This window comes from Martes martes (genome assembly GCF_963455335.1).
Source record: "Martes martes genome assembly, chromosome: 14".
NCBI classification, from domain to species: Eukaryota; Metazoa; Chordata; class Mammalia; order Carnivora; family Mustelidae; genus Martes; species Martes martes.
In genome coordinates, this window is record NC_137902.1 from 33,830,910 (window position 1) to 33,848,383 (window position 17,474).

Consider the following 17,474-nt stretch of genomic DNA (forward strand, 5'->3'; position numbering starts at 1 on the left):
TACAAACTTACCTTTGCACTAACTCACACACACATACATTATGTTTTCTAATGACGCTGAAGAGAAATAACAGCTAAAGTTTCTTCCTCACAAGAAAATAGATATGCACAGATAATAAAGCCGTGCACGCGGACACATCCATATCTGGTTAAATATACAAATATAAAACCAGGGAGCTTCCCCCCCACAGGAATCTTAAATGCCAGACAAGCACCTTCAGATTTTTCTTTATTTGGAAACTATCCAAGTTCATTATTTTAATATTTAAAGACTGTGGTACTGTAGTAGAGACACATAAATATTATAATATACATTTAGAAATTAAATATAATAAAATCAACATGACACTGTGTAAAACCTCATGTATGCTTCAAACAGGTCTGAGTTCCGGGCCCTCAAGACCCTCAGATCTCCCCCTGGAAACGGGTGAACTTTGCAGGGAGACCATCCACGGGGTACACAGTGGGACTGGTTTTCATTGTAGGAGGTCCATTTAGAAGCTGCCAGTCACAATGCCTGGCCAGCTCCACTGTAAATATTTTGAGCAGAATTTTTGCAAACTCCTTCCCTACACAGCTCCTCAGCCCTCCTCCAAATGGAATGAAGCTGAACCTGGATGCGTCTTCTGGGTGAGGCAGTAGGAATCGGTCAGGATTAAATTCATCCTTGTTGGTGAAGATGTCTGCCACGTCGTGAGTATCACAGATACTGTAGATAACATTCCAGCCCTTGGGAATCTGGTAACCCTGCAAAAGATTAGAAAGCCCCCAGGGCTGACAAACCCCAATCCAACTTTCAACAACAACAAAAAGCCATCGCTGATAACCAGAGGAGTTATGAGTTGCAAAAAAAGGGGGTGTGAGGAGAGAGACAGGACAGACCTTCAGACTACGGAAACACGTGTCCACATGGGCCAGGGCAATGCTATCAAAAGGGTAAGCAATGTAAGCCAATGCACAGGGAAGCGAAGGGGAGGTTTAAAACCACACCACAAGGAGTTGGGAGTGGGGGGCAGCAGGAAGAGAACTTTGAACTTACATTTAATTCAAAAGTCTTAAGAGCAACCCGAAACCCTCCTGGAACTGGGGGATTCAGTCGAAGGGTCTCTTTAATAACACATCCGATGTATTTAAGCTGTTCCAAAATTTCCATGTCCAACTTGTTGTCTTGATTGCTCTTGCAAAGTAAACCCTATCAAAACAGTCATACAGAGGTGAACGGTTATTTTGTGCTCCAATAAAATCAGCCCAGCAGACGTAAACAGGGCTTAAGTGGCGGCTAGACCCAATGGGCCCCAGGATGGGAGAGGGTGAGGGTGAAACTACGAGCGGCTAACGACCATTTGCCTCCACCCCTTGGCCTAAATCCACTATTTACAATTCCAAGAGAACGCTGCTCCCCACTTAAAACTACCTAGCTCCCCCACCCCACCCCACCCCCATCACCACCACCACTATCACCGCCACCTAGAAGTCCCCATTCTGGCCCTTGAATACACAAATTCAAGAAAGTGGAATCTATCTGAACATCTCCCACGTACTGCAGAAAGTGGAGAAGGGGTAGGAATACAAGAATTGAGCCTTGCGGGAGTGGGATTACAGCTCAAAATTCCTTTCTTTTTATTCACAAAGCTAATTCTCTTTCCGAATTGGCCCACCCACCCCCTGGGCCTTACACTTTGAAAATACTCAGAGAAGGCAGCACACTTACATATTGGCAAGTTGGCTAGGGAGCAGCTGAATTTCTTAAGCTAATAGGGAACCCCAGTGTCCCCCTACCTTACTCTTGAGCTCCTCTCGAACTTTCTGGAGAACATGGGGGTAGAGCCCAAGGTAAGTAATCAGAGATGTGGCTGCACTAGCTGTGGTTTCATGTCCCCCAAAGAGGAGCTCAGTTGAAGATTGCTTTAGTGCCTAAGAATGGAATAAGACAAACGTTTTTCTTTTTACAAGTCTGCATGCAATTTTATACAGCAATTACTTAGAACCGAACTGAAGGTTCTGGAAAGATGATGAGAAGGGCTAAAAGTTCGCTGACAGAAAGCCAAGGAAAGCTACATTTTTTTTTTTTAAACAAAATGCATAGTCTCTTTAGTTCAGCTGGAGCAGGAAAACCAGTAAAATCTCACTACACCGGGAATTCTTGAATGAAAGCCTTGGTTGTATTAAAATCGGCCAACATTCTTTATTTACATTTTGCAAATTCCAGCTTTCCCTGTAAAACCTGGTAGGGCTATGGGACGCTCCCTGTTCCGCAGCAGCCTCTCCCACAGCTCTGTGGACCTGGTGTCTCAACCTTCCGGGTCCCATCCCGGGTGTCTGGGCCGTCTGCCCACTCTGGAGTCCGGACGTGCGCTTTGGGGTAGCCGCGCTTGGAAAGCCAGGGGACCAAATGCCGCAGCGCCTCTTCCTGAAGTCGCCACTCACCTGCATGTCCAGCCTCTCCCCTCTCTCCCAGGAGTGCTCGATCAACAGCTGCAGCGCATCTTTGCAGCCGCCGCCCGCGCCGGGCGTCCGCAGCCCGCAGATCTTGGCGCGAATGTTCTCCTCTATGCGCGCGTGGATGAGGTTCCGCGCCTTCATGCCCTGAGCGCGGAGAGCGGCGGCCGTGAGCGGACCCCGGGTCCCCGCGCCCCCGCGCCCCCAGTTCCCCCCTGCACGCTTCCTCACCCGGTACAGCCCGCTGAAGGGCACGTCGATGGGCAGCGAGAAGAGATTGCGGGTCATTTCCTCGAAGGCCTCCACCAGCTGCTGCTCCGCGTCGCCGCCGCTAGCCAGCCGGGGCTCACAGCCCAGCAGGATGCGCATGGCGATGCGGAACATGAGGCGCTTCACCTGGGGGTAGACCAGGAGGCCGCGCTCGCCGTCGCTCAGCCACTGTTCCAGGCAAGTGCCCACTTCCTCGGCGATCACCGGCACGTAACACTGGAGCGCCTCGCGGCTGAAGGCCCGCATAATCACCTGAGCTCCGAGGAGGGCAAGTGTTAAAAGCGCCCCCCTCGCCTTCCGGAATCCCCTTCCAGCCACCCTCACCCCCGCCAGACACAAGGCACTTCCCGACTAAAGCGGCCTTGAGCGGGTCACCTCACGCAGCTAGCGCTCTCCCGGCATCTAGATCCTCCAACCCCTCCGCCGGATGGGGTCCCCCTTCCTGTCCAGGCACCGCCACCCCGCCCTCACCTTCTTGCGCTGCTTGTGCGAGGAGTCGTGCAGGTTGGAGAGGCAACCGGAGCCCAGGATGGTGCGCACCGACGCGGGCCAGTGCACCGACACCAATCGGTGCTCCCCGAGCAGGATGCGCCGCACGTTGTCGGCGCCCATCACCCGCACCGTGGGCCGTCCGAACAGATGCGTCTTGTAGATGAAGCCGTATTTCCTGCGCTTCATCTGCAGGAACTTCCTTCGCTGGGAGAGGAGAGCGGAGAGAGGCGGGCGTGAGGGGGCGCCGGGGAGCGCCGGCCTCGGGCTAGCCCGGGTCCTGGCCGTAGTCACCTCTCTCTCGGGGACGCCTACCCCGGCGGCAGGGGCGCCCACCCCGGCGGCAGGGACGCCCGGAGCCGAGTCGGGCTCCTGAGAATCGTCCCGTCCCGCCCAAGCTCCCTTACCTGCAGCACCATCTGCAGTGTCTCCCCGAAGAAGGGGAAGCCCATAGTTCCGGGGGGCAAAGGGAGGGCGCAGCTGCGGTCGCGGCTGCTCACGCAGTACAGGTCCCAGAGCTTGATCGCGGCCAGGAAGAGCAGCAGCGGTAGCACGAAGGTGCAGAGCGCACTGGCCAGCAGCGCCGGGAGCCCCATGGCGCGCCGCGGCCTCCCGCGCCACCTGCCGCCGCCGCCAGCGCTCCGAACCGCGCCGCGCGCCCGCTTTATAGGCGGCCCAGGTTACTGCCCGCGTTAGCTTGGTCAGACAAATTAGTTCACCCGAAGTTCATCTTTAATTGCGGATTGGGCCCCTGGCTCCTCCCCCCGCGAGGCGCTGCCCAAAATCTTTAACCGTTTGTTCCACGCCGAGGCAGAGGCGGCACGGTGGCGGCTTCCCCCGGAGCGCGCCTCCTGGGGTGCGGGGCTAGGGGCAGCCTGCCTCCCCCTTACAAGGTGTGCGGAGCTCCGAGGCGGCGGCAGAGGCCGACCCGGGCTCCGGGAAGCGGGAACTCCAAGCCCTGGGCTTCCTGGTGGTCTCTTTGGAACCCACCCCCCACCCCGTCCCCGCCTTGTCCCACCGGCGGTCCCAGCCCAGAGCTGCCTTCAATGGCTTTCCATTTTCCGGCGCCTCATGGGCTCCCTTCCACCTGCTGGGGAAGCAAAGGGAAGTGCGTTCAGGAACCGACTAGCTGCCAAGTCTCACTGGGGAAACTGAGTTCCAGAACGCAGAGCAAAACTCAAACCTCCCAACTCTCCCAAAGATCCCGCAGAAGAGCCCAGGGCCACGACCTAAGCCAGAGAGGGTGATGGGGGGAGTCAGATCTGATCCACGGACGATCCTGGATTCCAGCTCCCCAAACCCCTCAAGGAGGCCAGCGCTCATGAAGTCCTAGAAGGTCCGCCTTAAGGGTACAAGAGAGCCTCCAAGTCCCTCAGGACTCCAGGTGCAACCCTGCACAAGTCTGAGCCCCAACTCTGATACCCCAGTGGGAGACCCAGGGACAATTCATCCGCCTCGAGACAGCCAGCCCTCTGCGAACCGGCCGCAGTCGGCCGGATTCCGAGGGCCCTGAGACTCACAGCCCCTGCTAGGCAGAGGGGAGGAGGATCCTTAGACCTGGGCAGTTAAGGTGACTGCGATAGAGGAAGGAAAGCCTGGGAGTCTGTACTCGGGGACCGGCTCCATCTCCATTTGCGTGACCTTGAGCAAGTCAGCACACATCCTTGCGCCTGTTTCCTTCTCCTTAATACGGAGGCGGTAATTCCCCATCTGTCTACACCTTGGGGCAGTTGTGAGTTTTCGAAAGGGGCACCTGGCTGCAAATACTTTTCCCGGCTCCGCGCGCGCTAGAGTGATTACTTCATCCGGATGACCTGGAATCGGGGCCCACGAGCCTTCCTCCGCTCTCCCAGCTCCCACCCACCGAAGCCACCCAGGTGAGCGGGGTGCTCGACCCTCCACCCAGGCCTCTGCTGGACCCGAATGGGAGCGTTGAGGGAATCTCTACTGGGAAGCACGTCCGCCAGCCTTCGCCCAACTGCACTCGGCTGCTATGCTACTGCAGCCAGTGTGGGGAGCTCGGACACCGCGGGACGGGCACGTGCGCATCCCACTTCCCACCTGGCCCGCCCACACGCATCCTCGGTTGGAGCGCGGAAAGCACCCGCGGCGCCGAAAGCGAAACAGAATGCAGTACGTTTGTTTAAAACTAAACTCCGGCTCTTGCAGGAGCACGCCGCACGCCTTGGAAGGCTTCCCTTGGAAATGGAAAACTCTTTGATCCGAAGAGCTGTTAAATATGTGGCCCTCCCGCGGCGGTCCCCAAAGCCGGCGGGATTGGAAAATGTCTGTAGCGTGGTCGGGACCGCGCAGTCCCCGCAGCGCTCCAAGCCGGAGTCGCCACAGGGCTTGTTTGGGACTCGGAGTTTCAGAGGCTCTAGGGAAGGGCCTCTCCCACTGTCATTTCTTCTCACGTTTTGGCGACTGCGAACGGTGCCAGCCAACTTCTGGGCACCGGCGGGAAGGCGGCAAGACGCGCTAGAATCCTCAGAAATCCTGCTCCCGCCCCTTTTTAGACCGCGCTCGGGCCGGTGAGCAAAACCCGCCAGCGGGGGCGTGACCTGGGGCCCATTCCGAATCCTCTGGCCTGACCCGCCTGTGACCCCTGCAGGCCGGACCGTGACATCCGAGTGAACTCTGCAGGGCCACCTCGCCAAGTTCAGCGCGCGCCGGGTCACAAGATGAGTGGGGCCTGCGTGCTGCAAATTGCCGGGGGAGGGGGAGAGTTTTAATAAATCTGCCCTTCGAGACCCGCGGGGGCGTCCAGCGGGGGCGTCCGGCAGGAAGGGATTAAATGTGAGCGTGAAGATCATTAAAGAACATCTTGAATGGAGGAAGGGGTCAATAAATTATCAGACCGATAAGAACTTTGATTAGAAAACTTGCGAAGCTTTCTTGGGTGATGGTGGGCGGGGAGGAGGACTGGTTCACTGGAAAACAAAATATTTCCAAGATGTTTACAAAACAGCCTCCCTGTTGCTAAGGGTTGGGGGGTGAAGAGTGGGGGGGGGTGTTTTGTTTTTGCTGGAGGAGGGGAGGACCCAGAGGTAGATAGGAGTCAGGTGAGCTCCCACAGCTGAAGCTCCCCTCCTCCCCCTCTTCCCCTCCAACCCCTTCCTCCTCCTGAGCACTCATTCCGGTCTGGAGGTGAAGGGTTTCCTACCTGGTGTTTCCTCTGCTGGGGGAGCACCTTCCCCAGGTCACCGCTGGCTGGTTCCTTCCAAAGCTGAATGTCACCTCCTCACAGAAGGAGGTTTCCTACCCTGCAGAGTTTGGCCCCCAGGTCCTATGTCTTATAGACCTGTTTTACTCTCTTGAGAGCACTCAGCCCCATCCCGCATCTGGAACTCTTTCTTTGCTAGTTTATTGTCTACCTCCCTTATAAGCATATGCAGTCCAGGAGGGCAAACACCGGAATGCTCCTTCCTCAGAGAATCTGGAGCTACTAAAACAGGAGTCCCAGTGTTCCCTGAAATTACTGAAAAGGACATTATCAATGGGAAATTGGAGCTGCCCCTACAGGAGCTTATAGTTAGTACAGATCCCGGAACAGATAAACCAAGTCTCTGGGAACCACCTACACCATGGGGCTTCTGCAAACCTCCTCCCCACAATGTTCTTCTCTTCCCCCAATCAGAATCAGCCCCAAGTCCTGGTCCTCCGGTCCCCTCTCCCTTGGTGGGAGCTTCTCAGCCAGGACGTGGTCTCTGCAGCCTCAGGAGCGCCCTGAGGGCAGGCCCCAATTCTGCCACATTTGCTGGCTCCAGTGCCTGCCGAGCCCATGGCCGGGCGCCGGGTCTGTGGTCAGCAGTGGGTGATGAATTGCCCTGGATGGGGGTTATGGCCGTGTCAGCCGAGCTCGGAAGGGCCCGCTGAGCTCTTGAGCTACCGACCCTGCCTGTGCCTGCTGCTTCCCCCCTTCCTTCTGGCCCCGGGGATCCACCTTAAGCATAAGGTCAGGAGGGCACCAGCTTCCTTCTGGTTCACTAAAGGGTCAGCTCCGGGGCCTGGGCGGCAACTTCCCTGGCTCACCCATCATGTCCAGCTGCCCTGGACTGTCTGAAGATGGGTGGCAGGTTGCACTGGGCTGTTGGGAAGGATGATACTGGAGGCTCTTGGCTTTGATTTAAACACTGGTGGAAACCTCTGTGTGGAGTCTTTAAGCCAACCTGGGGATCACTGTGAAAGGGCAAAGGGCTGGGCCGTACCTAGTGGCCACAGGCCCAGAGGCTGGAGCAGGGAGTAAGTGATGAGGTGGAGGAGAGCCCTGGCCAGGGAGTCCAGGAGCCCACTGGTAGCTCCTCAAGGAGCTGCCTGTTTCTCCTCTGCAAAAGAGGAGGTGGAAGTAGTAAACCGGAAGGTCTCTGCAGCCACCTATTATAGGGATACTTCTCAGCCCAGCTCTTGGGCTATGCTCAGGAGGAAATCTCTGGCGTACTCTTGGGAGGGGAGGCTTTCCTGGGTATCCTCCAACTCCTACCCCACACCTTCCCACCAGGGAGCAGCTGCCCAGCTAAGCCCTAGTCACCCCACAAAACTGTTGCCCGGAAACTTTCTTCATGGCCTTCCTGTTTTGGGTAGAAATATCCCATCCCACTCTGATGATGTCTCAGCCTCCCAGGAAAATACTTCAACCTTAGAGACATCTCTCTGTGCCTATTCTCCCCTGTATAGATGGGAAGATTAAGCGCGTTCCTGAAGTTGGAATTTTTAAGAAGTCGCCAGCACAATCAGTGATGTTGAGCCATTTACAGCCCTGGAAACTCCCACAGTTCTGAGTTTCCGCCGAGACTGAGCCGGGCAGAGTGGCCTCGGCGCACCAAGCCCAGGTCGGCTGCCCGGGGGCCTTCTACCGGGCGCTTTTTCGGGGTGTCTTACTATGGCCCCCAAACCAGGCCGGAGATGAGGTTCCTCCCAAGGGTTGCAGGTCCAGCCGCGTTCGCTGGGTCTCTGGCACGGTCCAGTCCTGCCCTAGCAATGCTCCCTGCCAACTCAAGATCCAGGCGACCTCCCGGCCCTGGCGCCGGAAGCGAGGGCCCGCGTCACCTTGGGAAGATCTGTTCCCTTCGTCGCTGCTTGGGGATCCTGGGAAAGGGAGGCTAGGCTCACGACCTTCCCTTCCTCAGGGCACAGAAGGCAGCTTCCCGCCGGCTTCCCGCGGCTCGGGTTCGCGCTCCTCCTCCCTCGAAGTCTGGCATAGAGCTGCATTCGGTGACCGTTTGTTGAAGGAGTGAGCGAGCGCCCGAGCCGGCACTAGGAAACCGCAGATGGGCGGCGCTGAGAGCGCGCCGCGGCCGCTGGCCAAGTCCTGTCCCGAAGCGCAGCGGTTCAGAGGCGTAGCCCATCTCGCGCTGCCGAAGGCGCGAGCGGATGGAAAAAGAGCCGCAGCCCGTCGGCCGGGTGCACGATGGGCACGGTCTGCATGGCGGGGAAGGCAGGCGTGGCCAGTTCCCAGCGCGCCGTGCGCACCAGCTCCACCGCCAGCAGCTGGAGCACCGCCTGTGCCAGCTCCTGGCCGAGACAGCTGCGCGCTCCGCCGCCGAACGGGATGTAATGGAAGCGGCCCGAGGCGCCCCGCGCATCCTCGCCCGCCGCGCCGAAGCGCTCGGGATCGAAGCCCTCAGGCGGGCTGCGGTACACCGTGGCCGTCTCGTGCGTGTCCCGGATGCTATACATCACGCTCCAGCCCTTGGGAATCTGGTAGCCCTGCGGGGAAGTGAGGAGACCCGCCTGACTACGAGGCCCTTGGAATCGGGTCCTGAACCCAGCCTCCACCCCGGGGGTCTGCAGGAACGCACGCCTAACCCGCAAGCTAGGAGAACGCTCTGCGTTCCAATTTCAGCTCCCTCTCTGGTGAGCTGTGTGACCTAAGGCTGGGTACTCAGTTTCTTAATTGACTAAACCCCCTCAGTTTCTTAATTGACTAAAATAAGAACAAAAATGCCCGGTTTTGCCTTGAGAATAGAATAACGGTCTGGCATAAATTAATGATCGCTAAATGTGATCTATTGCTGTTTTCGTTTCAGTGTTTTGTTTTTGTCTTTTTTTCTTCTGACGTTAGATCAAGAGACCTAAGTTCTAGTTTTGCACCTACCCTCCACCTGGGCGGGAACAACAGGAAGGACAGGGACCCTCATTCCCCTGTGGTCAGTCAATTATAAAGCTCTTCTTTGCACTGAACTGAAAACTCTCTAACACCGCCCCCCATCAATTAGTTGTACAATAATATTTAGGTCTGGTAGCCACACTTCAAGATGATGCACATGGGAGTTAAACACAGGCACCCTTAAAATGTTGAAAGGCAGCTTTTAGGTTTCCTTTACTCATCTTCAGGGTTTTCAACTCTTTTACTTTTTTAAAAACTATTCTACTTTTTGATGTGTCTTCCAGCCGCCCCCGCCCCCCACTATCTTGCTTCCCTAGCCTGAACAAGGAGCATGTGCTTGCTCGCTGGCCCTCACCTCTCTAGGCTCAGTTTCCCCATCTGTAAACTGGAGGATGGCTCCCCTTCTGTCCCCCCCCACCCCCGACAGCCTGTGTTCTCCTTCCTGTTTCCCTTAGACTGTAGAACGAAGTCCGAATTCCTAGATGCAGCATCCCAGACACTTCTAAACACGTCACTAATCCACCCACCTTTGTCTGGATGGTCCCCTCTCTGCGGTGTCCTGTCCCCATCCTAACCCTTCACTGCTGCATGTCAAATGTCAGCCACTAAAATGTTTCGGTGTTATTCAGCACTAACGACCACTATCTTCTTCACACCAGTTTGAGATGAAGCTATTGGTCCTGGCCTCCCTTCTCCTCATCACCAGCTCCTCCAGGGCAGAATCCCAGCCGCTATGGTGCCATGGAGCACTGGTAGGCAATGCACCACAGATTTCCTCACTGTTTAAAGTTAAGGCTCAGGGAAGGAGGGGCCCAATCTCTGCCCGCAATGACAGTCATTCAGGCAAACACTCTCAGTTGGGCTAACGCTACACTCTCTCGCTGTCTCACAGCCCTGGCACCACTTGACTGACGTGTCAGAGCCGGAAGGGACGAAGACCTACTTCCTTCCAGAGAGTAAACTGAGACCCAGAGTGTAGAGGGTGCTGCCCAAGGTCTTAGAGAGATGGAGCCAGGCCGAGGTAACAATGACCGGTTCCTTGAGCTTGTAAGGAAGTAGGGGAGTGGGGTGTGTGGCACAGCAGGGGAAGGGCTCTCCTTGTTCCCCATCTGCACTCACTGGCTAAGGGGTGGGAGTGCTGCACGGAGGAAAGTATGTTTTTATTCTAAAACTCAGTTCTGGGGCGCCTGGGTGGCTCAGTCTGTTAAGTGCCTGCCTTCTGCTCAGGTTATGATCCCGGAGTCCCCGGGACTGAGTCCCACGTCGGGCTGCCTGTTCAGCAGGGAGTCTGCTTTTCCTTCGGCCCCTCCCTCCGCTCGTGCTCTCTCTCCCTCCCGCAATCGAGGAAATAAAGTCTTTAAAAAAATAAAAGTTCTCATTGAATTGACTGACACTCGCCGCTGCCCAAAGCCTGTTCCTAGCCTCGTCGGCTCGCCAGGCGCCAGGCTTTGCGCCCCTCCACCGTGCACCATGGGAACTGGACCGAGCTCGGCCCATTTCAAAGCGGAAAGCGGAGGCTCAGAGGGAAGAGGCGACCGCGCGGAGCTAATCCGCCCGGCCCCGCCCGCGCGCCCCGCTGCAGGTGGCGGGGAGGGCGCGCGCACTTACGTCGAGCTCGAAGGTGCGCAGCGCGGTGCGGTAGCCCCCGGACACCGGCGGCAGGAGGCGCAGCACCTCCTTGACCACGCAGTCGATGTAGCGTAGACGGCCCAGCGCCGCGAGGCTGAGATCCGGCTCGCAGCCGCAGTCGGGCCGGGGCCCCGCGCCGCCCCCCGCGGCCCCCGCCGCGCAGCCGCACGCGCGCCCCAGTCCCTGCGCCGCCAGCTCCTGTCGGATCTTGGCGACGGCCGCCGGGTGCTGCAGGAGCAGCAGGACGAGGGACGTGCTGGCACTGGCCGTGGTGAGGAAGGCGGCGAAGAGGAGCTCCACAGCCGTCTCCTGCAAGACAGCCGGGGCGGCGCTGAGTCTGCGGCCCCGGCTGCAAGGCCTCACGGTCCCGTGGCTGCGCAACAAAGGGCCCAAATTTAGCGTTGCGCCGAAGCCAGAGCGGCGGCTCCGTGCGCGGGCCCGGGGTCGATCGAATCCCAAGTCTGCCACTTGAGAAAGCCCCAAACGGCAACGACCAAACCCAGAATCATTGGAAGGGCTCCCAGAGACAGCGCTCGGACCTGACTGCGTGTGCTGTTCTTAGTGTGTTCACTCCTTCGATTCTCATCCCAGCCCTGTGAGGCACACTTACTGCCCTCGTTTTGTACAAGGGTGGAGACTGGGATTCCAAGGGGCGCTCAAGGTAGTCCTAGCAGTCGGGCTCGGGAGTTCGGTGCTTTTAACCACCTGGTGGTGCTGCCTGCAACCCCTGCCGGGCGTCCTGACCGGAACTGGGGTGAGGGTGGGAGGACGGGGAAGCCACCTGCGACGGTCGCGCCAGCCTCCAAGCAAAGGCGGCATCATGGCTTCCCCCTCCCCCTGCCCCGTTAGGTCCAGTGAGAGATTAACCCTCCTCCCAGTCTGTACTGACCAAGTAAGCCAGAGGAGGGGCCTAGTGGCTTCATGCTCCAAGCCCCAGCCTTCACCCTCACTGCCTCCCTCTGCCCTCCCAGCTCCCAGCGGCACCCACAGTGTTTATATATTGATCTGTGTGATCCTAGGATGAATGTGTACCCCTCCTCTCCCACACCTCAAGGACAGGGTCTGTGTTTTGCCCAGGGCTATATCCTCAGTCCCAGCATACAGCCTGACACCAGCCAGACACACCATGTTTCTAGAATGAATGACCTGGCCCAAGTCTAACTGCCTGCCCTGGACCACTTGGGAGCGCCAACGTCCTTCCTGGCTATGCCTCCTCTGCCTGGCCCGCCCCTGAGGCCCAGACCAGACCAGAAGATTCCTGACCTGGAGGGTGTTGTCATCCCCTCCCCAGCCCCGTCAAGCGCTCCCCTTCACAGCAGAGAACTGTTCCTATCCAGCAGCTCTCCCAGGACTCATGAAACCACTGCTCATCTGCTTCTAACCTCCCGATTCTTCCAGATCTCATAACCACCCAGGTGTCAGGATAAAGACTATTAGCCCCATACTCAAAGAAGAAACTAAGGCTGAGCCCCACCCTTCATGACTCTTGGAAAGTGGGACATAGAGGCCCAGAGAAAGGCTAGGAGTTCCTTTTGGAAGGGCTGAGGTGTTCCCATTTCTAACCTTCCTCTACACCCCCAGCCTCTCCACTCCTTTTTGGGTTCTCCAGCAGGTCCTGGAGGCCATTCCAAAGCTTCTCTCCTTACTTTCAATGCCTCTGCTCCACACATAAATGGGGAGGGCTTTAATTCTCAGGGGAGACCTCACAGTGGCAAAACAGAAGTTAAGGGCGCCTGGGTTGCTCAGTGGGTTAAGCCTCCCAGAGTCTGGGATCAAGCCCCGCATCGGGCTATCTGCTCAGGAGGGAGCCTGCTTCCCCCCCACCCCCGCCTGCGGTTCTGCCTACTTGTGATCTCTCTCTCTCTCTCTGTTAAATAAATAAATAAATAAATAAATAAAAATTTTAAAAATTAAAAAAATAAAGACAAGTTAAAGGTGCCAGGTGACAAGGTGGCTCATGGAAGGAGAGGGTCAATTTGGGGAAGAAGAGGGAGATTTAAGGAGGATGTGGAGCTTGACCCTGAGCCCTTAGGGTTTGCAGGGAAGAGTGGAAAGGGCCTTATAGGCAGGTGGGACAGCAGAGGCAAAGGCATGGAGTGATAGAGAAGGGGGTGGGGAAAGCTGAGCTGTTTGTTGCCAGAACCTGTTTGCAAGGGCCTGTGATTCATTCCTTTCACACTTTTACAGAGAGGAATGGTGACTGGCCCAAGGCCACAGAGCAGGTAGGTATGGCTGGGCCATGACTGGAACACACATCTCCACTTTCCCCTCCCCCTAAGGAGTGCCTGTGGCTTCAAGTGGGGCTAAATAGGACCCTGCTGGGGAAGGATGCAGCACACGTGTGGAGACTGCTAGGAATGCAAAAGGAAGAAAAGTAGAAACTTCCCACCACCTACCTTCAGTTCCTGCACTGAGAGCTCCTGGCCCAGCTCCCTAGTGCTGTGGATAATCATGTCAAGGGCGTCACCTGACTCTGCAGCCTTGTCTTCACGAAGCTTCTCTGCAATAGCCTCCTCCAGGTACCGATGCAGCTGATCTCGTGCCCGGATTCCCTGATGTGTGGCGAGAGAAGGGAGGTGGGGCAGGAAGGCTAAGAGGGCCCGGCCTATACACCTACCCCCCAGATCTTCCTTGGGCTGTTCTGGCTCTGCTGAGATCCAGGGGTCAAGCTCCTCAACTTAGCTCCACGTCTGGCACATAGTAGGGTCTCAGTGAATGGTCAAGAACTTACCCACTATCTCTACACATAATTCTCTCTTGATGATCACGTTCCACCTTTGAGGCAAGGCAAGCGGTTACTGTCATCCTGAGAGGAGGATGCCTGAGCTCAGAGGGGTCAAGCAATTGCCCAGTGTCACACAGCTCTCAGTGCCCAGGTCTGGCACAGAGCTTAGTCAGGTGGTCAGTCCATTGATCTTTCTCTGCACTAGACTCAGCCAGGAGCAGTGGGCACACTTTGATGTATCCAAAAAAGCTCTGGCTTAGAGACCACTCCAGGATGTTCCAAGTATTAGCCTCTGTAAGCCAGTAGGCAAGAAGGCGGAAGTTCAGAGAGCAAGCATAGCAAAAGCATCTGAATACTTGGGTTTTGAGATCATAGGAAATCAGATTCAAATCCTGCCTCTGTCCCTACTACCTGTGTGATCTTGGGTAAGTCACTAAACATTTCTGAGCTTCAGTTTCTTCACCAATAAAAGGAGACCACTTTGCAGGCTGAAAGGATTAACTCAGAAAATGTATTCAAAGCAATCAGCCTAAGGTATGTCCCTTCATACATAGCTATAATTTTTATTCAGGTGAGGAAAACCAAGGCATCCAAACAGTGAGAAGCCCCAGCTCATGGACAAAGAAAAGTCATATGTAGCCTCCTAGTTGCCCTCTGGGCCCGGCCCCGTGCTCTGAAGTCTGAAGAAGCAGGGATTCTCTGTTCTGGAAACTAGTGGGCTTGGAGCCACAGACGGAGACCTGGCCCCTACTCCTCTCCAACCCAGGCTAGGCCAGAGGAATATCTGTGGCATTTGTGGTCCCATCCGTTCCGCTGCCATCCGGGCTTCCAAGAGGCACCGCTCTAGTGTTGGAGCTGGGCTGATCGGCTGGGCGGGGGTCACCAAGACCCCGAAGTCGGGAAGCCAGCTAGTGGTGGGTCTCGAGCGCATCCCGCGAAGCGCGGTCCAGAGAGGATCTGCGCGCCTCCCGCTCCGGTCACACAGCGAGTGAAGACAGAGGTCAGCCCCGACGCCCACTGCCACACCACGCCACCTCCCCACCCTGAGCCATGCCTCGGTCCCGCCTAGAGGTGACGCGTGGGGGCGCGCCGAGGGAGCCTGGTCTTCACGCTGGGACTCCCCAAGAGGAAGGCCTAAGGCCAGAGCAGCAGTACCTTGCGCAGGCCGCTGAAGGGAACATCCAGGGGCAGCGAGAAGAGGTTCTCTACGAACTGCTCGAAGGTCCGGGCCAGCTCCGCGCACTGTGCCTCGTCCAGCCGCAGCCCCAGGAGGATGCGCGCAGCCATGCGAAAGGTGAGTGCTTTGGCAGCCTGGTAGACAGCAATGGGCCGGCGGGCCGCGCACCAGGAACGCACCTCGCGCCGCAGCGCCCCTTGCAGGCGGGGCACGAAGCGCTGCAGGGCCCCGCGGCTAAAAACCCGTGCCAGGACCTGTGGGGAGCCCGCGGGGTCAGCACTGGCTGCGGTCCGTCTGGCTTCCTCGGCTCCAGAGGAGCCAGAAGGCCAATTTCTGTCCCTTTCTCCTCAGCGGCCCTACACGTATTGGCTTTTACTCTCGCCATTCCCACTAGATCTCTGATGTATACAGTCCGTCCCATCTATCCAGGCTCCAGATGCCACCTCCTCCAGGAAGTCGTACCCGGTCCCTCTCCGAGTGTGGCTTCCCACCATTCCGGTATCAGAATCACACACAGGACATTGGAGATGAAAAGTCCCTTGAGTCCCAATGCTGGGGGTCTTATAACCAAAGCTGGAAAACGTAAAGGACTGGCCCCAAACCACCTCTGTTTAGCCAGGGGTCTCTGCCAGCTTCAAAGTGTGCCCCTAAAACCTAGCCCCAGCGTGGACCACAACAGGGCCCCAGGGACCGCACGTCTGACGTCCCAACGGCCGCTTCTTCGGTTTCAGCTCACCTTGCGCCGCTGCCGGTGCGGCTCACCAAAGGCTCCAAGCAGCGTGTGCGAGCCCAGGAGGATGTGCGCGCTCTGCGGCCACTGGCTGCGCACAAGGCGGTGCTCGCCCAGCAGGATCCGGCGCACGTTCTCCGCGCCGCTCACGCGGATCACCGGCCGGCCCAGCAGGTGCGTCTTGAACACCGTCCCGTAGCGCTCCCGGCGGGAGCTGTGGAAGCGGGAGCCCTGCGAGCGAGGCGGAGCAAGGCTGGAGCCGCTGGGCCTCGGCTGGGGGTCTGGCCCAGGTCTCCCAAACGCCCCTTGCTAACAACTCCCTGTTCCGGGTGGGCGCGTTCCTATACAAAACCGAGGTTCCCGGGGCCTCGCGACGACTACCCCATGGAAATATAGATGCTCCTGTTCCCAACGGTGAGCTGAGGAGACTGAGGCTCAGCAAGGGGACGTGAGCGCCCAAGGCCTCACGGCTGAATAGTGCCCCTGATTCCTGATTGTGTGCTTGCAGGGTTTCAGGCGAACCTTCTCCGAACCCTTCTATTCACCCTGGTGTTGGGTCCGGCCGTATGTACGTTGCGCTGGGGAGAACTCCGGCGACATACAATCCCTTCAGGGGAGCAGCTGAGCAACAGCGAGGGCTGTGTAAGCTCTCTGGGCTCCTCGGCGACAGGATGAGGCCGACTAGGACCCCTGGGAACACTGTGGGCGAGGAGGGTCCCGTGGGAGTCAGGGAAGAAGGGGCCGTGTTGGGGTACGAGCACGACGGGGTGCGAGCGACTCACCTGAACTAACCAGTGCAGCGTTTCGCCGAAGAAGGGCCAGCCCATGGAGCCCTTGGGCAGGGGCAGGGCGGAGGCCCGGTCCCGGCTCAGCGTCCAGCGGAGCGTCCAGAGGTGCTGCGCCAGGCTGAGCAGCAGGCCGGCGCCCAGGAGAGCGGTGCCCGCCGCCCCCAGCACCGACAGGCAGCTCAGCCCCCAGGGGAACATGGCGAGCCTGCGGAGATCTGGCGGCTCGGAGCTCACAGGGCTCACCTGTTCGGTCCGGAAAGGGCCTGGCACTGGCGGGCCCAAACTGAGATTTATAAATCTCGGAAAAGGACGTGGCTCTAAAAGCCGACTGGGAGAAGGCGGCTGCGACCACACGCCCCGAGGGAACGGTGTCTTCCTCTAGTCCGACGGCTTCTGGGCCCAAATGCCAGTCCTTCGCTGGGGTGCCGAGCACCGCTCCCGCCCGGCATCCGCGGGGGCCTCCCACCTCCTCCCCGGGTCAGCTCTTCTTTGATAGAAGCAGCAAAGGAGGAAAGAGAGAAGCAGCTCACCGGTGTTGCCAACGTGGGCTGCGGTCACCGGGGCTGCCCACTCCCTCTCTACTCGGCCCACCCTGGCCACATTTATATAGATATTGGCTCCCTCCCATGGACCGATCCCGATTCATACAACGTGACGCGCCCATGCATATTTAAAGCGCTCGGAGCCGAGTAATGATTGGAGGCGGTGGGCAGCGGCAAGCTCACCCGGGGGCCAGGAGTAGGGAGTGGCCGCCGCCGCTGCGCTCAGGCTGGGCTGGGGGCCGCGCCCCGCGCAGATTCTCGGGCGGGGCCTGCCGTTTCGCGCCAGAAGTTCCCGGCTGTACGCCGCGGCTCCGCGGGTGGGCGAACCCCTTGCCCTGGGCTGACGCGGGCTCTCCGGCATCCCCACCCTCGAGGTTGTAGGTACCCTTCCCCTCTCGGCACTCCAGCTAAGAAGGGCTGGGGTTTAACCCCTTTGCTCTGTTTCAGTTTCCAGGGAAATTGAGGTCTTGGATGTCTGCCTTGCATTGCGGGCACCTACAAAGGACACCCGGGGTCGAGACTCCCCGACATCCCCATACCGATCCGGTTTCTCATCTACCACTTTAGGACGCCTGCAAAA

General features: G+C 57.9%; 2 protein-coding genes across 2 annotated transcripts; both read right to left on the reverse strand.

The window, feature by feature from the left end:
• Window positions 1-211: 211 nt before the first annotated feature.
• Window positions 212-3,904, reverse strand: CYP26A1 (cytochrome P450 family 26 subfamily A member 1). The gene is made up of 7 exons (XM_080822704.1): window positions 3,605-3,904; window positions 3,180-3,404; window positions 2,670-2,960; window positions 2,427-2,585; window positions 1,779-1,913; window positions 1,039-1,191; window positions 212-746 (listed from the first exon to the last, which is right to left on the reverse strand). The coding sequence occupies exons 1-7, from the start codon at window positions 3,791-3,793 to the stop codon at window positions 405-407; spliced, it is 1,494 nt and encodes a 497-aa protein (XP_080678830.1). The 5' UTR covers window positions 3,794-3,904; the 3' UTR covers window positions 212-404.
• A 4,621-nt stretch (window positions 3,905-8,525) lies between these two features.
• CYP26C1 (cytochrome P450 family 26 subfamily C member 1) lies at window positions 8,526-16,550 on the reverse strand (the record flags this gene model as incomplete). Its single annotated transcript, XM_080823046.1, has 6 exons — window positions 8,526-8,903; window positions 10,912-11,241; window positions 13,329-13,484; window positions 14,813-15,088; window positions 15,571-15,795; window positions 16,347-16,550. The coding sequence occupies 6 exons, from the start codon at window positions 16,548-16,550 to the stop codon at window positions 8,526-8,528; spliced, it is 1,569 nt and encodes a 522-aa protein (XP_080679172.1).
• Between the last annotated feature and the right edge of the window lie 924 nt (window positions 16,551-17,474).

What these genes read in the sequence shown, in the direction of transcription:
- CYP26A1 (XM_080822704.1), bottom strand. Translation starts at nt 3,793, where the DNA reads ATGGGGCTCCCGGCGCTGCTGGCCAGTGCGCTCTGCACCTTCGTGCTA. An exon ending in CACTGCAGATGGTGCTGCAG is followed by an intron (nt 3,405 to 3,604) that starts GTAAGGGAGCTT and finishes CTCCTCTCCCAG; the next exon opens with CGAAGGAAGTTCCTGCAGAT. An exon ending in GGGAGAGGCTGGACATGCAG is followed by an intron (nt 1,914 to 2,426) that starts GTGAGTGGCGAC and finishes TTCCATTCTTAG; the next exon opens with GCACTAAAGCAATCTTCAAC.